This window comes from Vombatus ursinus, unplaced genomic scaffold (assembly GCF_900497805.2).
Source record: "Vombatus ursinus unplaced genomic scaffold, bare-nosed wombat genome assembly UNPS02014778.1, whole genome shotgun sequence".
Lineage (NCBI taxonomy): Eukaryota > Metazoa > Chordata > Mammalia > Diprotodontia > Vombatidae > Vombatus > Vombatus ursinus.
Genome location: NW_020954556.1, coordinates 3267477 through 3292709, shown reverse-complemented (window position 1 = coordinate 3292709; position 25233 = coordinate 3267477). Strand labels below are relative to the sequence as shown.

General features: G+C 39.0%; 1 protein-coding gene across 1 annotated transcript in view; it reads left to right on the top strand.

The window, feature by feature from the left end:
- PSD3 (pleckstrin and Sec7 domain containing 3) overlaps positions 1 to 22937 on the top strand; it is a 608877-nt gene extending 585940 nt beyond the window's left edge. The window contains exon 16 of the mRNA XM_027865166.1: positions 13708 to 22937. Coding sequence (XP_027720967.1) covers positions 13708 to 13923 — 216 coding nt within the window. The 3' untranslated portion in view covers positions 13924 to 22937. The remainder of the gene's footprint in view (positions 1 to 13707) is intronic.
- The last annotated feature ends 2296 nt before the right edge of the window (positions 22938 to 25233 follow it).

The following is a 25233-nucleotide window of genomic DNA, read 5'->3' as shown; positions in this document are numbered from 1 at the left end:
GATGACCATCAAAGACATCAACAGAGTCCATTCCACTTTTGGATGACTCTGATGGTCTGTCAGCCAGCTTTTCCTCATCCATCTGAAATCTCTTCTCAATCATGGTCTGCCCCTATTCTCCTTCTGAGGCAAGAAGTCTGATATTTCTCCCACATGTCAGCCCTTTGAATTCTTGGAGACAGTTATCGCATCTCCCTTGTCTTTTCTTCTTTAGACTAAACATCCCTTGCTCTTTTAAATGATCTTTGTAATGCACAGTCTTCAATGCCCTCACCATCCTATTTGTTCTTCTCAGGAAGCTCTCTAGTTCTTCATGTGGCACTCAAAATAACAAAAGCAAGGGTTCTTCATTTTTTTGTTGCATAGATCTCTTTGCCAGTTGGGGGGAACTTTCTCAGAATGGTATTTTTTAAGATATATGAAGAATGCTAAATTTCATTTGGAGGTTAATGAAAATAAAGATGCACTTGTTTTTCTCATTCAAATTCACTGACCCTCTGAAATCTGCACATAGACTAAGGTCCCCTTCTATAGAGTACAGGTGTAACACTTCCCTATTTTCAACTTTACACTCTGCTAATGCAGCTGAAAGTCACATTAGCTTTTTGAATGATCAGTTCTTTCCCTGTTGAGCTTGCATTCTACTAAAACCCTTATTTTACATAATGGGTGTTGTCAGGCTGTCTCTCTCCCATCCAATATATTTTTTTTTTTTAATTCAAGTGTAGAACTTTATATCATACAACCAGATACAGCACAGTGTGTCAGTTTTCTATCTGGAGTGCCTCATCTACTTTCTTAGGCATATTAGCTCCCTTTTGCCTATTTTCAAAGCCAAATTGTGTATTAGGAACATGGATTTTGGCAAGTAATTTACTATAATATCTGACATGAGAAATAGAGATATTTTTGTAGAATCAGGCACTGGAATTTTACATTGTAATATGTATCCTTTCCAAAATTATTCAGTGCCTTTACATTGGAACATGCTTTCAAAATGAAAATATATCTAAAAGAGAATATAAGCACTACAGTGGTTCTTTGCTGTAACTGCTCTAAGAGCAGAATTCATTTTAAGGCTAGAAATTGATTTTGCTATAAGCTTTATGCCTGGAGCCCTTCATACTGTGTTTACCTATTGCTCATCATTATGACTCAAATCTTGAACTTTTAACAGACACCTGAGGTTATTTCAGTGAGTGTCTACATGGGCAGGGCTGATCGTGGGCAATGTATGGAAATAAAAGTGAGGTGTGTCTTTGGTGCCCTTCTAACTTCCCTATTCATACCATTCTCTCCCCTCCCAGTGTGTTTCTCTGTCCCCCAGAAAGTGTTCTCAGTCCTATTTCTGTAGAGACTCACTCTCAGAAAGCTTATCAACCAATATCCATTTAGCTTTGTTTTTCACTGATAAGCTATTAACTTTAGGATTGTCTCCCTTTCAGAGGTGTTCCCAAAGACCAAAAATCTTTTAGGATCTAAAGGATTAAATCACTAATAGTAGTGGCATTTTAGGAACCATAAAAGTCTAATAGGAAAGGTATTGTTGGGGGGGGTGGAAGTGGGGAGAGGTGAAATCTTTAGTGGAACCACTGAAACCCCATCCCATATGTGGCCATAAAGGTGGTGAATCTGGGAATCAGAAATCACTGGTGCTGAATCCATGACTCTTCATTGGCGAATTTGAACTTCTTGCTTTGGGGGATCCTTGACCTCATCAATATGGGATTTCTTTCCACCCATAAAGATCATCACCCATCAATAACTTCTGATTTTGTGTGATAATTTTCCATGCCCTTCCACAGATTTTGTGTAGATCTACCAAATACATGAGAGGCCTACTGAGGTCTTTTAATATCACTCAGATACCAATAAAGTTCTATCTGACCAACCCATCTTCTTTTCTGCTCATATATATAATAAGTGATGTCTTCTAAGATACTTGTCCTCTGGGTAAACTATGATTCTGATTCTTCAAAGATCATGGCATTTCGTGATTCACAGTCATACAGAAGTGTGCCAAGAACAGATTGGAGTTACAGATAAGGGCTTTTGTGTTGGGCAATCGTTGGAAATACAATGTGGTTTATAAAATAAAATGCAGACTCCACAATTGCCAAATCAATTCAATAAGCATTAATTTAGGTATATGGCGCAGCTAGGTGGTATAGTAGATAGAGTGCCAGGCCTGGAGTCAGGGAGACTCATCTTCTTGAATTGAAATCTGGCCTCAGACTCTTACTAGCTGTGTGACTCTGGGCAAGTCACTTCATCCTGTTTGCCTCAGTTTCCTCATCTGTAAAATGAGATGGAGAAGGAAATGGCAAACCACTCCAGTATCTTTGCCAAGAATATATCAAATAGGGTCACGAAGAGTCAGATACAACTGAAAAATGACTAAACAACAAAAGGCACTGTGCTGGATATGTAAAAGACATATGTAAAGATAAAACTCAGATACAGGAACTTGGATTCTACTGTATCCAATCATTTTACTTTTCATCTATTTAACTCTAAGACCAAACATTTATGATCCATCAGCAGTGCCTGTTCAATATGTAGATACTAATTAATACGCCACCCATTCAATGGCAGCTCTCATAGTTTGGACAGGATTCATTCTTTATTCACTTGTTTTTGTCCTGTGTGGGTTTTGAGGATGATTATTTTCAACTGGTTGTAGATCTCATTCTGGAGACTCTCTGGTGTTCCTAGGCCTGATGCAGTCAGCATGATGTCACCTGCAAACAACATTTAGAAAAAGAAATGGAGGAGGCAGTATTGTACCATGGAAAGAACACTGACTCTAGACCAGAGGTTCTTAGCCTGTGTGTGTGTGTGTGTGTGTGTGTGTGTGTGTGTGTGTGTGTGTGTGTGTGTATGTGTCATAGTCTCCTTTGGGAGTCTAAAATCTCTGACTCCCTCCTCAGAATGTTTTGGAATACATAAAATAAAGTGCGTAGGATCACAAAGGAAACCCGTTATATTAAAATATAGTTAAAATATTTTTGAAAGTTCAGGGACCCTTAGGAATCCATGCTCTAGAGTTACAGAATCTGGGTTAAACTCTCACCCCTGACACTACCTCTGTGACCTTGGGCAGGTCAGTCACTTTGCCTCCCTCAGTTTTCTCATCTGATAAATGAGAATGCTGAACTCAGTGGCCTCTGAAGCACCTTCTGGTTCCCAATTGATGGTCCGATGGTCCTATCTACCTCACTACCTGTAGGGAATTCTTTCTCATTTGGAATTTGCTCAGGATGTCCTTCACAACAGTGGGAAACACCTTTTGTAAGTTTCTCAGTCTTGATAATTAAAGAATTGTTGAACAAAACAGTGGTTGCATCAGTCGAAGAACTTTGAATGATTTTAATATCCACACTGACAACTCCGCATTGAAAGAAAGGCTTTAAGGAGGGTGTACATTGCACAACTAGAGTCAAATCATTTTTTAATCAACAGACACCTCTCAGAAAACAGTGCCTAAGATTTGATCTGCTATAGAAAATCACCTGCAAAAATACCTGCTTGTTCTCTTTCCATATTTTCACAAAGGAAATTATTGAGACATGTATAAGCTGTTCTCATAAAGATTTTATCCTAGATTACTTGTTCAGGGAATAATTGGAATTATTTGAGAATCTTTGCCTCTTTTGGGTATCTTGGAAATCTAAATGTCTATTAAAAACTGTCACCTCCAGCCCCAGTTTCTTCTGTACATATTTGTTTAGTTATAGTTGCTCTTCCCAGTTTTATCTACTTAGGGCACACTTACATTTCTTCCCATAATAATAATTCACACTTACATCATGAGTAAACAAAATAGCTGTGAGGAAAAGGCATTAGTAACATGCTTATGAGAGAAGCTCCCATTCTCATCACACAATTGAAACTGCTCTCTCTGATTACCACTGATCTATTATTAATTGCCAGTTCTGGTGGTCTTTTTTCAGTTTTATTCTTCTTGATTTCTCTGTGTTGTTTAGCGCTGACCCTCCTTCATAGATATTCTCTCCTCCCTAGATTTTCATGATCCTGCTGTCTTACCACACTTCCTTTTTTCTTTTTTTGCTGACCTGATGGCCTTCCTTAACCTATTAATATGGGCTCCTGGATTTTTTTTTTTTTTTGGAGGGTAGAGGCAATTGGGGTTAAGTGACTTGCCCAGGATCACACAAGGTAGTAAATGTCTGAGGCCAGATTTGAACTCAGGTCCTTCTCACTCTAGCACCAGTTATCATGGATTTCTTTTTAAGTTTCATATAACCTTAGATCAGTCGCATATTATAGTTGACCACAAAGTTCTGCCTCTCTTTAAACACTATCCCTTTCCACTGTCCACTTTCTAGTAATAGCCTAGAACAGGTTCCCCACCCCTGGCGTAGAATCATCTTCCTTGCTGGCTGTTCTGAGAGCAGCAGAAGTTAAGCATCTACCAGCAGGGACAAATCACATCTTCTGTCTCTACTATTCTTCCCCAGCTCTCTACTATTTCTAAGAGTAGTGAGCCATCCACTCCTGCTTCTTTAGTTTCTTTTTCTCCCCCCATGGTCATCTTCATCCAGATTTGATAGGAGAAGTGGGAGTAAAACCCTCAGACTTTTCAGGCAGCCGTTTTGGTAAGGACACCAGCCAGTATTAAAAATGCTGCTGATACCATCTCTACTGAGACTGGGAGGAGAGAAGAGAATCTCTTCCCCAAGACTTGCTAGATAGCCACAAACATAAACCCAAAATTAAATGTGCAGTTTATTCAGTGAGCTGCTGTTGCATTGTGAGTGGGAAAGGAAATAAAAAACTTTGAGATTTGACTTGTAAACAGCTTTACCTTTGGGAAATCTTAATGCTTTTCTTAAATTGGGTGGGGAAAGAATGAGTACCCAGCTGTAATTTCTGCATCATCCCACAAAATTCCAAGTAAAGATAATTTGCCATTGTAACTTGTATAGCCAAGGGTTTTAAAAGTCCCTCTTCCTTTCTCTTCTCTACACAAAGCCCGAGAAATACAGAAGCAATCCATCAAAGTATGTAACTCGGAACCACTAGCTTTATTTTCATTTTTTGCCAGATGGCTTTTTAACATGCTTGTTTTGAAAGGGAGGAGAATAACAAGGGGGAAAATGCTAGATATTTATTCTAGATTTGACTTATATTAGAGTAGGGACTGAAGGCAAATGGGAGAAGTGGGAAATAATAAGTCACAATTGCCAGAGGGTTTCATTGTCATTTGGCATACTGCTTTCTTTTTTCATGTAACAAAGGTAGAAAGATGCCCTCCTCTCACATGAGATTTTAAAAAGGCATAAGGTCCCAGAGAAGGCATTTGTTCCATCAAATGCCCTCACATTTATTTGTGGATGTCATTAAACTTGCTTTCAAAAAATAACAACAGACATTTCCTCATAATTTTTCTTCTTTGCTATCTAACCCTTGTAACCATCTGATCTAATGTTGTCTAAAATGAAAGCTCAAATGAGATGTAATACAACCTGCCACCTGCTAATCCTACTTGACAATGCATTTGAGTCTTGATTCCTCCCTGGTGTAAAGAGAGTGGATGTTTGTGCTGCATATTTGAGGAGATAACTGCCTTTCCCCATTGGTTTATAAAATATTTATTGAGAATCTGTTTTACCAAATAGACTTAGCACAAGTTTGGAAAGGACACTCTTAATCTCAAGAAAGAAGTCTACGTCAGTGGAAGGAGCAACCTTGAAGCAATGGAATCATTAGTCACTTTTGTCATTGGTTACCTTTGGGGCACCTGTGGTGGTGTGTGAAAGTATCAGGAAAATGTAACTCACCTTGGGAGAGAATTTAAAGCATACACAGCTTGCTGGTGAGGCAGAGAGAGGATATTCTAATCAAATAAATTCATGTATGGGTGGTAGGCAGGAGAAGAGAGTAAGTATAAAGTTATATTTCAACATGATGACGAGACCTCCAAGATTTTTCTTTTGATGGAATTTTTTTAGAGTAAGTACACTGCCAAAAATCCTATTCCCAGTGTTAGAGAGTTCCTAAGAACTAAAGATGTAGATTTGGCCTCGTTACATTTGCTTTTACAAACACGGAATTGAGAGTCAAGTAAGAAAAGTAAACACCATGTAGATCTAACCCTCGTGCCTCTCCTAGACCCTCATTAACAAAAAAATTTGTGCCTGGAAAGAATGAACAACAAATAGTGTATCTTCTTTTTAGCTGTGTATAGCATGGATAACATCACAGCTCTTGGTTTTATTTGAGTATAGCACATCCATCTACGTATATCTATCTGTCTTGTGTGCTTATTTCTCAATTCTAGGAGCACTTGCCTCTCTGTTACAGGTGGATGGAGCCCCATATGATGAAAGGGCTGATTTTTTAGGGTACCTTCACATCCTAGAATTCTCTGACCATGAAGAAATGAGTGAAGTTGACTTTTCTTTTAACTAGTGTATGAATAATAACAACAACAATAGTGCCTATTTCTAGAGTGCATTAAGGTTTGCAAAATGCCATATTTAGGTCTCCAAAAAGTGTGGTGCGATAGGTTCTGCAGGTATGATTATCATCATTTTTCAAATGAGGAAACAGTCTCAGAGAAGCCCAGTGATTTGCCCTTGATCCACCTAGTAACTTTATTGGAGGCATTATTCAGATCTGGATCTTCCTATGTCAAATCCAGCATTCTAAGCATTAAATGCCATATAGAAATGAAAAGTTTCACTGTGTTGCTCAAGAAGCAGAACTTAATTATATTAACAGATGTTGGCGAGAAAGTTAGTAGTTTTGTCTCTGTTCTTGTTATTTGGTGCTTTGTCTTAAATGTGCAGTTCTATTAATTAATGTATATATATATTTTTTTCAACCTTGTCAGCCATCTGTCTTTGAAATTATTCTCAGACGAAAGGAGTATAACTGTATCTTATCATTGTGATGGTTTATTATTTGTTGAGTGCCAAATGCAGACTTCATGCCGTTTTGAAATTCACAAAAATAATGGTTTCCACCTTATGGAGTTTAAACTCTAGGCACAGAATGCAAGGAGTTATCTAAAGGGAGACATCAGCCTGCTGTAATTAATTACATTGCAGTAGGGACTTTAATTTTCCAGTTGGACCTCAGAAAGATATATGAAGAACTGACAGCAATGCCATCCAAGATACATAACTACTTCCAAATGTTACCTTGGAGCCTACCCTTTTTGCTAAAAGGGCACATTTGAAGACCATTCTCTGCATCAGAAAGAAACTAAGACGAGATGTCATAAGAACTCGCATGGAAAAATCCCAAATGCTTACTTTATTTTTAAGTTTAGTTAGAAGTAAAAACTCTCATTTTGTTTTCCTAGTACGCATAAAGTGCTTGAGGGGCAGGGTGAAACAGTGAATAGAATATTAGCCTTGGAGTTAGGGAGACAGGGTTTTGAATCTACCCCTTCTCCAAGTCATTTAATCTCTATATGCCTCCAAGCAAATCCCTAAAACTCTTACGTAGAACATTTGCCAACCTGCATTGGAAGAGGGAGTTTCCTCACTAGAAAGTCTTTATGCCAATAAAATCACAGGTCCAAAACGACAACACAAAATCCCATATGCTTAGAAAATATATTTTGTTTTAAGATCTGAATGGATCCTCAAGAACATTTTGCAGAATAATCTTGGCCTCTACATGAAGAGAGTTTGAAAAGTAGACAAAGGATGTTACTAAAAGAAGTGTATCACAATGATGTATGTGTAGGCTGCTATAAGTGTATGTAGCAGGGTTCCTTTCTATATCAATCAGTCAACAAGCATTTATTAAATTCTGGCACACTGTTCTAAGTGCTTGGGATACAAATATAAAAGCAAGATAATCCCTGCCCTCAATGAGCTTGCATTCTACTGGGAGAATATGGCCATCTTGTAGCTGGTGACCTTCATACCTAAGAAGTGCCAGGAGAGTGATCTAGTATTATTCATGAGTTTATCTAAGTCTTTGCAGAGGGAGGAAGACAATGCAGCTGGTCAGCAGAGATGGGAGGAGAATAGGAGTGGGGCTGCTTCAGGGAGTGCATGTGCTGGTATTCCTTCCTACCCATGCCAAAGCAGCATTCGGCCTCGATATTTAAGGATAGGAGACCATACTAGCTAGCTAGTATATGAAATACTCCTCCATGATGTTGTTTTCATCAAACAGTTATGTGCTGAGAGAATGAAGGAAGGAAGCAGCCATGTAGTATGTTAACAAAGAAGCATGGTTGCAGTGGTCTGGTGTACCTGCGTGTTTCCCGTCTATGGGCTCAGTAAGTTAACTGACCTTTTGGGAAGGTGGAGCATTGTTTACATTCCTCATGCACCTCATAATGAACAGCTGTGTTACTTATACTGCTCCAGAGACTGGTTACATTCATACTACAGACTTTCCCCTGTGAGATGTCTTTGTCTGATTTCCCAAAGAAGCCACATCTTGGAATGAATAGTCTGGTAATCCTCCCCCATCCTTTTAAAAGTGTGCTTGCTTGATTTATTATAAGAGAAGATAGATTGAGCCCTTGGACCTCTTTATCTTTTTGGCCTTTATCAACTGTTAAAGATAACAGGCCCCAGAAGTACACTCCCTGCTAGATAAAGTAACCCCACCTTTTATTTGTGGTAAGCCTCCCTCCCTCGAGATTCAAAGGATGGCCCTAATTCTGGACACTTGGTGAACAAATCCATGCAGGATTCAAAACACTTTGAGCCTTCGTATACTTATGTTATTTCCCCTTCATCATTTTAGCTAAAAGAGGTTTTTTTTGAAAGGGGAGATCACCAGGGTAAACTCAGTAACTTTTAGAGTAGAGTGAATGAGGAAGAGTTGTCTGGTGGTAGAATTGGGATACCCTGAGGGATCCGGCACATAACAAAAGTAGTGTTAGAGAGATTTCTGAATGTCTTTTCACACAAACACACATATATGATACTGACAACATAGTTTATCTCTATGTTTAATGTAAAGCAATGAGTGCTCCATAATTAACCTTATTTTGGAATCAGAGACCTAGAGTTTTCATAGTCCAACTCCTTCATTTTTTTTTAAATAAGGAAACTGAGGCACAGAGAAGTTAATTGACTTGGATATGAATTCAGGTACTGTGATTCCTAGTGCTCTCCACTGCCCTCCAGACCCTGTAGGTCTTTATGGCTGACATCAATATAAGCAGCAGAAGAGAGAGATGATCCCAACCCTACCCACTACATGTGACCTTGAGCCACAGAAGGTAATGAGTTCCTGTCACTGGACATCTTCAGACAGAAGATGGGTCATCATTTGTCAATGATGAGTGAGAAGTTCCCCAATAAAGCTTGAGTTGTACCCAGAACTCTTCTATTTCTGGAGGCTCAGTGGATAGAGCACTGGGCTTGTAGTTGGAAAGACTTAACATTCAAATCCAGTCTCAAACACTTACTGTCTGCCTCAGTTTCCTCAACTGTAAAATGGGAATGATAACAATAGCACCTAATTCCTAGGACTGTTGTGAAAATCAAATGAGATAATATTTGTAAAGCCTTAAATACAATGCCTGGCATATTGTAGACATTTAATAAATACTTATTTCCTTCACCTCCTCCTTTTTGACATTCTAAATTATCTTCTCTGTGCCTCAGGTTCCTCCACTATAAAATGAGAGAATTATCTGGTCCCTGTCCATAAGGTCTACTAATGACTGCCCTACCTACTTTCCAGAGTTGTTTTGGAGGGCAAATGGAATAATGGGTGGGAAAGAATTAAAAACAAAACAAACGAAACATAAAGCCAATGTTCTTCACTGTTCACTAATTTTATTATTAAGTCATAAAAGCTGTGGACACAAATAGAAGATACAATCATACCTCTATTGGACTTTATTTGTATTTTAGTTCACACTTACTAGCTGTGGATCTTGGGAGATCACTTAAACTTTCTGTGCTTTTTTCACCATCCCATTGAATATTGAACATCAGCTCAACTCTCAGGTTAATTTAGGACGTTAGACAGTGTTTGCAGATCTACTAAAACGTGCAAGGTGGAGTGCATCACCTCTTGAAGGATGCTTTACAAATACACTACCTTCTTCTCCCTTGACTATCTCAAAAAGTCAGTCACACATTCTTTAAGTGCCTGCTATGTAGAAGTCTCTTTTTCTCTTGGGAAACAAAGAAAGCTAAAAGACAGTCCCTGCCCTCAAGGAGCTCACAGTCTAATGAGGAACATAACCTTCAAATGACTTATGTGTAAATCAGATATGTACAAGATAAATTTGAAGATAACTAAACTTTCATTCTTAAATTCTGTCACTGATCTGAGGAAGAAAGGTTCCATTCAAAACCTCTCTTAATTAGGTCAGAAAAGAGTGTTTCTACTTGATATACCAGTCCCCAAATGAGGCAAATGGAAAACAACATGGAGGAGAACTCAACTCTGCCCTGTTCCTTCCCAATTCCTTTGTTGAAGTGCTTTATTCTAGAGGCTAATTTTTTAGCAGCTCTCCTGGAAATCAAAGAAGTCATCGTGTGTGTGTGTGTGTGTGTGTGTGTGTGTGTGTGCGCACGCCTTATAGATTTAAATGATCCTGCAGCCCCCTGGAAAACATGTCCTGAGTCCTGTATCCATACTTCTGTCTCCACCAACATTAAAAAAGGGATTGTTCTTTTCTCCAGCTTGAATGTGTGGAAGAGGCAATGTGGGTTTAACTCTAATGACACATAGCAGGGGCTGACTACCTATCACAAGCCTTCTTCTTTGTAACCTACAGGGCATATACAGTACCTTGCAGATGCATACCAGAAAGCCACGTAGGCCTTCTTTTCTTGGTACATTTTGTGATGACCTAACCTCTTCTTGTTCCTGGTCCTCATTTTCATCCTTTTTTCTTTCCTCCGCTCCCTGTCCCATCCCTTTTTCACCCCTAAGTGTTTTGTGCCTTTTGTTTATTGATTGACACAGTCATGTGATGTATTTGCCTCTGAAACCTTGGAACTGAAGGTGTAGAGTGAGATGGAAAAGGGTTTTTGTTTGCTGGTTTTTCCCTCGTGTATTTTAAAGATGGATTTTTTTTTTTTGAGTCCTATTTCCCATTCTCACCAGTTTCTCCAGAGTCTTGTAGCGAGAATGAACCCTATCCCCTTTTCTTCTGTTTTTCTTTTTAAACCATCTCCAAAAGTTTTGACCGAGATGCCTCATGGTATAGCTGCCACCAGCTCTCTGAAATAACATGCCTTATGCTCATGTCATTTAGCCATCCACAAACTACTGCTCAGACATTAAGATTACTTAGTCCCCTTTCTGAAGACAGAAGCAAACAAAATATAAGTACCCCATTTCTTATAGGGTATGTTCTAGCATATTAGTCTGTGAAGTGAATTTTGGTAAAGCAAATCCTATTTTCCCTTTGATTCCTATTAGAAAAATTGAAGATATAGTCTCATGTTGAGGAGGTGGGGGATAGAGGAAATCTGAAGAGATAAGAATTATAAATTTCTAGTGAGTAATGATTTAAGATAGTAATTAGGTCTGCACCATACTGATGCATAAAACTAGTACTTTTCCAATATTTTGTCAACTCCGGGATTTTCCCTCTGCTATCACCCATAATTTTCCTCATATGAATATCTCTTTAAGTTCTGCTAAATAAATGTTTTTTGTTCTTGTGCCTTTTCTGTTTGATAGAATGGGTTTATGATATAGTAGTCCAGATGTAGATCTTGCCTACTCTTAAATTGCAGCTAGGTGGCTCACTGGATAGAGTATTGGACCTGATTTCAAACCTGGCCTCAAGACTCTTACTAGCTATGTGACTCTGGGCAAGTCACTTAACTCCTGTTTGCCTCAGTTTCTTCACCTATAAAATAGGGATAATAGTAGCACCTCCCTCCCAGGGTTGTTGTGATGATCAAATAAGATGATAATTGTAAAGTGCTTAGCACAGTATCTGGCACATAGTAAGTGCTATATAAATTGTTAGCTATCATAATCATCATTGCCAATGATCTCTTAATTGCCAAATCTAATGGTGATTACACTAGGTCTTTGTCTGGGGCCATTTTCTCTTCTCCCTCTATACTATTCCTTCCGTGATCTCATTAGATCCCATGGATTCAATTATTATCTCTCTGTAGATGATTATCTGATCTATTAATCCAGCCCTAACCACTTTTCCTGATCTCCCCCTGTCCACCAACATGTCTAAAACTTAACTCATTCGTTTTTCTCGCAAATCTTCCCCATCTTCCTAAGTTGCACCCCCATTCTCCAGTCATACAAACGAGGCTCACAACCTCTCATCTTCATCTTCTCACTCAATTTCATGCCCCATATCTAGTCTTTGCTAGGCCCTGTAGTTTCTGCCGTTATAGCATCTCTCATATATGCTGTCTTCTCTCCTCTGACATTGCCACCACACTGGAGTGGGCCTTTATCTCCTCATGCTTGGACTATTCTAATAGCCTGCAGATTGGTCTCTCTCTGCCTCAATTCTCTTCTAATTCCTGTCCATTCTCTACTCAGCTCTCAGAAGATTTTCCAAAAACACAGGCATGATCTCTTCCCCCTATTCAGTAAACTCCAGTAGCTTTCTAGTACCTCCCAGATCAAATATAAAATTCTCTGTTTGTCTTTTAAAGCTCTTCACAACCTGATCTTTTCCTCCCTTTCCAGTCTTCTTATGTCTTATCCCCTCCACATACTTTATGATTTAGTGACACTGGCCTCTTTGGTATGCTTCACCCAAGACACTCCCATCTCCCAACTCCATGTATTTTCACTGGCTACCCCCCATGTCTAGAACTTTCTGTCTCCTCATCTCTACCTCCTGGCTTTCCTGGTCTTCCTTCAAGTCTCAGCCAATATCCTATCTTCTAGAAGAGGCCTTTCCTGGTCTTCCTTCAAGTCTCAGCCAATATCCTATCTTCTAGAAGAGGCCTTTCCTGGTCTTCCTTCAAGTCTCAGCCAATATCCTATCTTCTAGAAGAGGCCTTTCCTGATCTTCCTTAAGCTACGACCTTTGCCTTGAGATTCTCTCCACTTTATCTCTTCTACATCTTGCTTGTTGCTAGCTGTTTGCATGTTGTGCCTCCCATTAGACTCTGAGCTCCTTGAGATCAGAGACTGTGTTTGCCTTTCTTTTTATCTTAGCATGGTGCGTAGCACATAGTAGGAGCTTAATAAATGCTTGTTGACTTGATTTGATTCAAGTCTGAAAAGCAATTAGGTATGAAGTTCAGAGTTTTATAGAGATGTTATATTTATAAGGAATTTACTTGTAATGAGAATTTCCCTGTAAGGAGAGAAGCTTGCTTAAGAGCTATTGTTTTTATACTCTTATATTTAATGAGTAGTTAATGTAATGATGAATTTTCTTATAATGAAAGGTGCTTTTACAAATAAAATAACCACATAATAATTGCTTGTTGAATGTGTGAATCAGCATCAACAAACTTTAAGAATTGGAAGAAATTGGAGACCTTCAGAGGTCATCAAGTTCTGCTGTCATGTTTTGCTTATGAGAAAGTTGAAGCCTGTTTAGTCGTGCAGTCATGTAGCTTTGGTCTTTCTGGTACCAACTACCTGTAGGCAGTTGTTGCCAATTTGATGGAGTCAGGCCCTCATTGGCTATTCAAACTTGATGTCGTTAAAATGCTGTTGATGATAACTGTATAGGGTTATGTGTAATATATTAATAGTTATTCTCCTGTGGATTTTCCATCTTTTTTTCCCTACCCTCAGAAATCTCGCTACGAGATGTATGTGAATCTTCTGAAAGAAGGAGGCAAGAAGCTGCTGGGCGGCAGCGACAGTGATGGGATGGGACTGAAGAAATCCCACTCGAGCCCGTCCTTGAACCAGGAGGCCTCTCCGGTCAGTGCCAAGGTCAAGCGCAACGTCTCTGAAAGGAAGGACTACAGACCAGAAACACCCAGCATTAAGCAGAAGGTTACTTAGAATCCATTGGAGTACAGGAAGCATTGGTCATGCCGCAAAATATTGTTTTTCAAGATCTTTCTGATAATCTGTGGTTCATAAAACAATACCAACAAATGATTCTGTGACTAAATGGTGCATTAGTAACCCTTTTTCTATAGTCTATTTTTGGTTGTTGTTGTTGTTTTCTGTACATAGTGCCAAGGGTTGCTTTTGCTCCCTACTCCCTTTGCTTTGAGAATTTGCCATTGGCCAACTGATGCACCTTGTTTTGTGAGGGGAAGGGAAACGCTGTTTCCCAATGAACGATGCGATCCTTCCCCTTGGATTTTCTCCTGTTTGCACACTGCTCTCTTGTTTTATGTATTCCTCAAGTCAGCTGTTACACTTTAAGAAAAAAAAAGTAATCCATTGTAAAAGACTTAACTGGATGAGCCCTTGTAGCTTAGCTGGAGTTCATCTAAGTCTGGAGTTAGTAGAAGTCTTTGTAAATGAAACCTTGCACAGTCACAGAAGTGGAACTGACCACTGGTAGAAGTTAGGGGAAGGGCTCTGACACTGGGAATGAGAATTTCCCAACGTGATGCAGCCTTGAGCGCATTTTAGCACTTATCAAGTTGTGAACCTTGCCAATAGCAGGGGAATAGAATGAGAAGACTGCAGGGATTGTTAGTCCTAGACAACTCATGTTAGCTTACTTGAAACACCAATTCCATTGAGAAGTAGAGGAAAGCAGAGTGAAGTCATTTTGCCCAGTGAAGATTAAGGGAAGATTCATTCCAAGTTAATTTTGTTTGCCCAAGAAAGGCAGGCATATTAGCCGTTGGGGAGCTATGTTCATAGTTCCAGTTTTCATTTCCAGGGGACAGGAACGTGACTCCTGCTGTATCTGAGAAGGAACTTGAGATTCTACACCGTCTGGTTATAGCCTTTCATACTGGCATTGGGTTCTTTCTTAGGGTGTGTAGATATTTGGTTATTTCTTGGCTGTGTGAACATGGAGGCAGGAGGGAGGTTTCCTTGCCCCCGTGTCCAACAAAGTATTGTTGCAAATCGCTCTTTATTTTCTTAGGTTTACACAGAGAAATGAACAAAACAAGGAAAACAACTTTACAAAATAGACAGTTCTCAAGGGTCTGGAATGGTACCCTGATTTTAATAACATGAAAAATATATATATATATATATATATACACATATAGTGAACTCTAGGTCAGTAGCTGCTGGAAATCTGGTGGTTGCATATGAGCAACCACTCTTTGCTCAGTTCATTATTTTGGTTCCTTTGATAGGAAATAGATGACCAGACCACTTAGCTCACTACTACTGTAGCTCCGACACCCTTTTCCCTATACTTGGGGTGTCAACAAAGGAAATTCTCCCCTTCTAGAGCACTCATTGAGGTCTTCTCATGCAGTTAGTGAGACATCTTTTGGCCTCCTGAGTCTTCATGTGGTAATCGCTTTGGCATTCAGGGGAAGATAAGCACAAGAAAGGGAGACTTGTAGAGAGAGGGAACGAGAGGGAGACTTCGGCCACCATCAAAAAGGAATCTTTCCCCACCCCTATTTGAGCAGTATAGTCACAACAAATGAAGTTAGTCACCTTGAATCATATGTACTTTGACCAAAGAATTAAATGCTATGCAAGGGTGGCATCATTCTAAGAAATGAGAAAGAATTAGCTTTAAAAACCAAAACAATCTCTTTGGAAAACAGAATTGACCTTTAGAACTTTACAAATTTTTAATCATAGTGGGCTATTTATTAAAATGTAACTTCTGTCATATATGAAAACAAACTGAATGTTTATTTGATGCCTTGGTTCCGTGAAAGGAGAGGGGAAGAATCTCATATTTCTGAGGTTATAGCTTCTCACATGACAACAGGTCAGATTTTTGACAAAAGCCCTGTAACTGACCATCCCATTAAATGGATCACATTTTTTTTTTCTGAAAGCTCCAAAAACTGAGCAAAAACAAGGTTGGATTTTATAGTTGTGTGGCCCAGAGTATTTTGCTTTTTGTAGCTGCTCTCAGAATCTACAAGGCCTCCATGAGATAGGAAGATCCTCCCCACTCCCACCCCCCTGGACAAACACTCTTTCCATTTGAATTTCCAGCCTATTGTCTGCCTATGTCTTTATCCTAGAGGTACCTGGACAGTGTTATGTGTTGGTCTGAGTAACTGAACTCATATAAACTGCTCTGCTCATTGCTTCAATGTATGTATGCATTCAGTGTGTGTGTCTTTGTGTATTGTGTGTTTGTGTGCATTTTGTGTGCTTACAACATGAGATACACATTAAATGGTACCTTGCCTACAGTATTATTGGTATTTAGACTAATCCGAGAAATATTTGGCTAGCCTCACATGAATAAGGCATTATTTCCATTGTCTTCTTCATGGAAGTCATTTTTACTTCTGGTTATGCTGATGAGTTATTCATCTGGATTAGAAAGTTATACTTTTATATTTTAAGCTGCTGTGTACTATGTTTATATAGGTTTGTTTTTAAAATAATAAATACAGAAATTGCTGTTGTGGCCTAGGGTCACCGCTCACGCCTGTACAATGCTAGTCCATCATTAGGTATTGGACTAGGAGCTCCTCTCCTCCTTCCAACCCTTGATTAATACAAGTCACATCTGGTTCTGTAGGAAGCAACCTTCACAGAGTTAAAATGAGACTAGCTTAGAACTGCTCTGAGGAACTAAGGCGGTGCTTCTCACTCATGGAAGTCTACTTTTTTTGGCATCTGATCAAGGAAGATGAAACAAGGTTCTATTCAGACTTCCTTTCTCCCTGCTGCTTACTTCAAGGTACAGAAGAACTCTTTTTCCTTCTTTTTTTCCTTTTTCAATGAGGTACTTCACAAACCCCTTCCTGTGACTTCTCAACCCCCTACCTCACCTTCCATGAGCTGAAGGCATGTAGATGGGCCTGAGTTCCTCTGACCTGTGGCAGACCTCTTTTTAAATCAAGATACCCTTGACTTAAAACCAATCCATCGTGGTTTAAATTAGAGGAAAGTCTTGCTACTAGTTTGTCACTGTTTTAATAGTCTCATTGCTGAATTTGACCAATATTATGAATGTTTCACATATAAAAATATATGAGTTTCTTCAGAGTTGGGGTTACCACCTAACATGCAGAGTTCTAGAAGAATGTTTTATTGGGAATTTGGGTGTTTTGATCCCACCTCACAGATTTGCTTGGGAGTTTGTGTTTAAGAAAACAACCTTGCCTTAGAAGTTTCTAATTTAGCTTAGCCACCCAGTATTTCTATCCATTTTCTTGTATCTTAATGCCAACAGGTTGGGTATACCTGGAGTGACAAAATAATGCAGGACATATTTTCATATTTTCTTTTGCCATTAGGAGTACTTATCAATAGGCTAGTGCCATTCAAAAGGAGCAATGGGCTTTTCAGGCTCTGAAAGTGGTGAAGGTTGGTCAGTGATTGGTCAGGGGTTTCTGGTACTATACAGCATAGATAAAACTGATTGACACCCCCCCCCCCCATGTGGTCAGTACCACTGTTCTTGGAGTTCTTTCTAATTTTAACAGTCCCTGGGCTTTCTAATCTTTGGACAATCCAGGAGGCTAAGAACTACTCAGGAAGGACCTGAGGGAAACAACTATAAATGGAGAACATAGCCTCCCCTGAGTGGACAGAGCAAAAGCTGACCTCCTCAGCTGGGGCTTCACTTGGTTGGACCAATGCAATGTGGCTCCTTATTCAGGGGATGAGAAGAGGTGCTAGGTAGAAGTAGGAACTCAATGAGAAAGGGGCCTCTCATTACTGCTCAGAAGAAATGATCTCTGACTTTTCCTTTTTGGCTTGGTTGAGAGGTTCAAAGATGCACCTTGAAAAAAAAAAATACCTTACTGGCAAGTCTAGGGTTTCAGTTTGATGTTTGTTTGTTTGTTTGTTTGTTTGTTTTAATTCCTTTAGCAATCTTTTTTTTTTTAGTTAATTCACCACTGAAATCCTCATTCTACTGGATGGCCAAGAATAGGGTCCAAAATGCTGTAGCTTTGTTTCCACTTTGAAATTGCTGTGGGCTTGACTTAGGCCAATTGCCTGGGACCCTGGCAAAATACATACCAATTTTCTTTTAACTTGGGCACTAAGTCAGTTTAGCCATCAAATGCCAGGAATATTTCTCAACCTCTGAAACCCACGCTATAGGGAGAGCACAGAAGAGATTCCTTACAGTAATCAAAAATAAAATTTGTATCTAGTGGTGCTATATTGGACTTAAATAGTTGCTCCTTTCCCTTCATGGGATTCCAAGTCACTTGAGCAGAAAATCATCTCAAGTCAGCTGAACAGCTAAAGGAGCCCCCTTGTTCATCAACCTTGCTCCAAAGTTGCCAGCTTTAGGGCCAAACTGCATATCTGCTTGAGAGTTTGTGATTCCCTTTCCTCTTGCTTTTTAAAGGTCAGACACCAGCACATCACCAGAAGGGACTCTGGGAGGCCTGATTGCTGATGTCCAAAAATAGGGAAAAGGCAACAAAGGACAGCTTTCTGATTCCTTCTCAGTTCCGGACACCCCCTTTTGCAATTTCTCTTTCTCTCTCTTTCTGTCTTTCTCTCTCTGTCTCTCTCTCCCTCTGTCTCTGTCTCTCTCTCTTTCTCTCTTTCTTTCTCAGGCTACACCTTTAGTAGAGTGATGGACTAGTGAATTTTTAGGTCTTCCTGTACCTACAGCATCCATGACCTATTTGGATGATCTTCTTAGGATAGCACTCTGGCCCATTGCATGCTGGGAGCTGGTCCTCATGGAGAGAATTTCAGTAAATACTTGAACCTGCATGACAGATTGTAGACTTGAATGCAACAGTAAGATAGTATTACAATATGTGTAACTATACTTATGATAGGGTTCCTTAAGTCTCCCTGGTTCATTCATGATAATTTAAGTGTGTCTGCAGTAACATAAGGATTCATACAGATAATGTGTCATGCCACAGAAAAGGCTATCTGCCATCTCTAAGTATATGTGTGTTTGCGTTTGTGTGTGTGTTTGTGTGTATATATATATGTATATATGAATATACTTGTATGCATATGCATCACTGTGTGGTTTGCATATCAACATATGGTACATGTAAACATCAGAAAGATTTTAAATTTTATTTTCTCAATAACCAGTGTGATGTAAAAAAAAAAAGCCTCATAGGATTGGTTATATAGTTCAGCCATTAAGAGTGTATAGTAGCATTGTTTTATTAATCTAGAAATCAAATGATATTTTGATTAAAGGGTTTTTAATTGAAAAATTCTTATGTTACAATTTAATCTGAATTTCAAAATCTCTAGGGCAAAATGACTAGCTATAGTGTGATAGTTTCATGGAACTAGTTTTATATATATATGTATGCATATATACTTATATATTTGTATACATATATACACTAAGAGGAGAGCTCATAGTGATTTGAAAAGTACAGGGGAATAAAGGAAAAGAAAAACAGGGGGCAGCCTGTCTAGTCTAGTCTTGAGTATTTAAAAATTAAAAATGAAAAAAAAATAGACATGAGATCAAGTAAGTTCGTTTTGATTGGGCTTATTACAACGTGTGATTATTTGAAGCACACCTTCTTTATTGCTGTAATTAGTCCAGGAGAACAGAGATTTTCAGGAACACTAGAGAGGCTGAGACAATGTCATTTACATGTTTGTGTATATTTCACAGTGGATTAGCCTAGTGCTGCTCCATACCCTCGGAAGTGTAAAGTATCACAAATGTGGCACCTGCATGGTTGGCACCTTCTCGAGGCAGGGTGCCATGTTCTTAGATTCAGAATGCTTATAAATTAGGACTTCTCCATGAAAATCTTGTTGCAGGCAAAGGCATTTTAGAACAGGCTATGGACTCAGTTAAATAGCTAATATTTTTGTACTTCAGTATCACTGTTTTTCTGCCTCTCCCCAAAGATGAGCCACTGCCTTAGTTGTTTGAGCTTACCGCCTGTCTTATGGTGTAGAAATATATAACCAGAGACTCAAATCTATTAACTAGCATGTTGGGTGTTTTTGAAGCAGTGACTGAGAGTATGTATGTGTGCGTGCATGTGCATATGGTTTGAATGCAGTGTCAGGCTTGTTTTCAAATACGCTGCCCAAAGTTCTTTGCTTCTGTTTCTGAGAAGTAGGGGTCTAGGAGGGCAGAAGAATTTCACAGCTCTGAACAGAGGCAGTATGGTCAGTTGTTTTGGTTGTTTGTGTTCACTCTGTAGTCTCAAACTTTTTTTTTTTTTTTGCAACTTCATTCATTTTAAAATTTAGTGGATTGGCTCTGTGACCAGTTAGCAAAGCTGTAGTTCTGCACTATGGATATATTTCATTTTTGGAATTGCAGAGATTTATATAAACATCCATTCGATTCACAAATGACATAAAAGGAGTAGTTATTGGAAATGTTTCTCTTTATGCCTTAAGCCTTTAAAATGACAGGACTTTTGGGAAAGCCATGAAGTTTTGCTTTTGTTTTGTTTGGTTTTTTTTTTTTTTAAAAGCCAAGTAACCACTGGGCCTATGTATAAATATTAATTTTCTGTGTTGGTTTTAAAATTCCTGTTAGGATAATTGGAATTTTTAAATCTAAAGAAACAAGAAGATTTGACCAAACTGAAGCATGGGTGAATTGAAACATTTCCCATTTGGCATATATGTTATAGTTAATAATTCTAAGTTCCTTGCCTTATAGAGGCAAGGTATCAATTTCCCACACACTTAAAGGGTATAGAAAAAAAAAAAGGTTTACACGTATTTGGGACCTTCAGCAGACATATACATGTGTACACACATGCATACACACATACACATGTACACACACAGTTACACACATATGTGCACACACTGTGAATAGTCTGAATTATGCAAACCCAACTTTATAAGGCTGAGGGATTCACAGTGTTCAAAAGACATGGTGAACAAGGGCCCAAGAACTGAAATATAGAAGTATTTACCCAGGGTTTAGTAGTAATTTTGGCTCTTATATTTTGACTTGCACTTTTTACTGATCAATAACTATGTGTGTGCACACAGACAGATCCTTTCATATGGTACCACTGAGTTAGAGTTTTGGGTAATGCATTAACGAAGCTCCCCAGTAACTCACAGCAGCCGAGGGAAGCCCCAGAAGACTTCTTTCCTGGGAAGGAGGTGCTGTTATGACCAAGCATCTCTTGGGGCAAAGAGTAAACATGCAGGGAAGGGAGAGAAGAATCTGTTCCAGAAAAGATAAGGTTAGTTTATCCACCCCTCTTTCATCTCAGAGCTGTGAAAGTCATGATCAAATTGAAAAGTAGTTGGGTATTCATAGGGAAAAAAATGCACTTTTTTTTTGTCAATGATGAAAATGAGAATGGAGATTGGGAAGGACATTAATGAAGGTACACTTTCCTTTGCAAGGTAGAATATAAATTCTAAATAACCGCTCTATAAATAAACACCCAGCCTCTATTCCTGGAAATGTTACTTTGTGGAGAGAATTTTGAAGTCTGACTTTTTCTTTTTAATTTTCCCACCAGCTCCTGAATGTTCATAGGTGGTATTTTCCTTCCAGAGGAGTTAAGACTTTGAGGTAGTCTCCAATTAAGACTGCCATCACCTAAATTGAGATGTTCTTCTCCTCTTTAGCCCTGTAATGCCCCTGGAGTTTCAGAGCATTTTACTGTGTGCCAGACTACAGCAGTGGAGGTCGCTGCCCCTCATGTTTTCAACTGTTTCCAACCTCCTTCACTGAGCAACACATATGGGTTTCCAAAGCTGATTGCTCTACCTTGGGAATTCAGCTAGACACCAGCTGGCGAGAGTGAGAGGCCCTCCCCAGTGTGGCTGCCTGAGGTCAGTGAAATCCAGTCAATCTTGACATTGATCTCAAAGTCACATTTAATGCACATGAAATGACATAGCATATTTAACTCTGACACTGGGGACAGAAGCTCTTTGTGCCTTTGTGCATCCTAGAAATGAAATAGAAAAAGACTCAATTTATATCTCATTTCTGTGGGTAAGGCCAGAGAGGCCTTTAAAACACTCTTGCTCATCAGTGTTGCTCAGTCCAAAAAGAGGTTCAGAGTGAGGATGGCACCCTCCAGTCCAACAGGCATCCTTTTTCTGCTTCATGTTTTAGACCTCTTTCTAGAACAGTGGTTGAGAGTTCCAGCAATGATCCAAGCTGAGAACCTCTATCAACAGCATACAATCTATGCTATAGTTTAGGCAGAATTATCTTTTAATGAATCTTGAAAAAAATAATAATTTTTCCATGCTGTTAATTGGGCTACACTCATTGTGACTCAAAAGTAGCTGGCAGAACAATGCAACATATTTTTCCAGGGAACTGGTGGGAAAAGGCAAAGTTTTAGAAATAAATCTTTTTCTCAAGCTGAGAGAAGTGGCTAATCCCCCTCCATCTTCAAATTTTTCTCCACCCAATATTTCAATTTCATCTCAGCCCCCAGTGCCATATGTCCCCAGCGAATGGTGAGTGGAATTAGCAGCAACACAGCGGTCTGCTCCAGAAGCATTCTCAAACTCAACTAAGCTAGGGATACCACACCATGTCCTGCCTGCCAACACCACCGCCCACCTGGTACAGGAAAGGCCATTTCCTGGTAAATTAAGGCATTCATATGATGGTCCTATTTTGACTCAAGTGAGGATTAGTGCAGATATGGTGAAAGTGTTTAAAGAATATTTTGAAAATTAAGTTTACATTTTATAATTGCTTTATTTTTCATTAAGATAGCTGTATATAAATATTGCCCTCGCTCATTGTTGTTAAGTAAATTTAAAAGTATGTAGACAGTGAGTTACCTGACATGTATAGAATCTGTGATATATGGAGTACATTTCTCTATTGTGTAAATGTTTATGATTAGAACTGTTCCTCTGTGTTTTTATAGGTTGCGGATAATTTGTCGCTTTACGACGACAAAGTTTATTGCATTCAAATGATTTTTATGTAATAGAAATCATGCAAACTAGTGAAGGATTTAAAATATGTATATGATATATGTATATGTACAAACTTTAGAAAGAAATAAATCCAATGTATTTCAACCTCTGTAGTTTCCTGTCATGTCCCTTTTCTGGGATGAGTTGGGTGGAGGTGTGGGGGTAGGGATGTGGATCTTTTGGTTGATTGGTTTTCAAATATTCTTTCAACCTTCCAAATAAATAATCTGGTCACCTAATGTCTTTCTATAGGCTTCTGTGAGGGTTTGTGTTTAACATTATATGTTGGCATCTATATATAAAAGGCCATGTATGTACATATCCAAAGGAACCACCATCTTCTTTAAGGCTATGCAATGGGAGGGGTAAGGGGAAAAGGGAAGGTTAGGCCCCTGAGATACCCTCACAGAAGAGAGTGTTTGCCTCAGAGAGAAATCAAGTAACTCAAAGTCCCTTGAGATGCCCTGTTTTAAGCCTGTTGCTATCTAGGACCCATCCCCTATGAATTTCACTTCACATGAGATTCAGAGACATTTCTTTATTTCCCTTCTATTACTACACTGTGGCTCAGCTCTGGAATGAAGAAGAGGGTGACCAGCACGTTAAGAGGACTGGAATATATGTTGTACAAGGATAGGTTAAAGTAACTGAAAATGATTGGTTTGGAAAAGAGAAAATTTAGAAGTGAAATAGAATCACAGGATCTCAGAATTGGAAGGGAACTTAGAAGTCATCCGGTCCAACCAATAAATAAAAATGTTCTCTACATCATCCCCAACAAATGACCATCCATAGCTTTTACTTCAAGACCTCCAGGGAGAGAGAAGCGCCCATCTCCTGAGCTGCAGCCCATGCCACATTTGATTAATAGTAAGTACACAAGTATTTGAAGGGCTCTCGTGCAGATGAGGTATTATATTTGGGTTGCTTAGTTCCAAAAGAGTGAACCAGAAAGAATGGGTGAGGGTAAGTAGAAGCTTGAAGTAAAGAACTTCCTAATAATCAGAGCTTTCCAAAATAGGACGGAATGGACTGCTTTACGAAGTTTTAGGTTCTCTTCCCCCTACCCCTCTCCACTGGACATCTTCAAGCAGAAACTGGACTGTCACTTGGAAGGGATGTGGTAAGAAGGGATCTTTATTCAGTTACAAATTGAACAGATGTCCTCTGATGTCTAGTTCAGTTCTTAGATTCTATGAAATATGTGGTGTTTTCCCATTCCTCTTCTTTGGTAGACAGATACTCTTAAGGTAGTTGTCATTATAATATTACCACAGGAATAATATCAATTCTGATGTTCATATGATAGGATTTTTACTAGGCTTCCATCCAATATATTGGAAGAGTAAGTGGAGGGAAAAGAGGAGAAGGGAATAAGCATTTATATTTATATATGCTTTACAAGCACTATCTCATTTGATCCTCAACTCAATGAGGTAGGTGCTTTTATTATCCGCATTTTATAGTTGAGGAAATGGAGACTGAGGTATCTTGCCCAGGGTCACGCAGCTAGTAAGGGTTTGAGGCTGAATTTGAACTCAGGTATTCCTAACTCCAGATGCAAGATTCTATCCACTGTACCACCTAGTTGAGGATGAATGGAAGAAATGGAACTCAAGCTAGAGGATGAAAAGGCCTATGACAGCTGTTAAGAAGAACCAGTATGAGAAAACTCTGTTCTACCCATGAGAGAAAAGCAGCTAAAAGGAAATGAAGAGGTTGAGTAAAATCAACAAGAATTTATTTATTTTTAGTTTTCAGCATTCACTTCCATAAGATTTTGAGTTCCAAATTTTCTCCGCATCTCTTCCCTCCCCTCACCCCAAGATGGTGTGCAATCTGATATAGGCTCTACATATACATTCCTATTAAACCTATTTTCACATTAGTCATGTTGTAAAGAAGAATTAGAACCAATGGGAGGAACCATGAGAAAGAAGAAACAGGAGCAGCTAGGTGGCACAGTAGATAGAGCACTGGCCCTGAAGTCAGGAGGACCTGAGTTCAAATCCGGCCTCAGACTAAACACTTGCCACGTATGTGTGACCCTAAGCAAGTCACTTAACCCCAATTGCCTAAAAATAAAAAATAAATAAAATTTAAAAAAAAGAAAGAAGAAACACCACCAACAACAAAAAGAGCAAATAATATGTTTCAATCTGCATTCAGACTCCAGAGTTCTTTCTCTGGATGTGGATAGCATTTTCCATCACGAGTCCTTCAGAGTTGTCTTAGATCCTTGTATTGCTCAGAAGAGCTAAGTCTATCAAAGTCAGTCATCACACATTGTAGCTGATATTATGTACAACGTTCTCCTGGTTCTGCTCACTTCACTCAGTATCAGTCTATGCA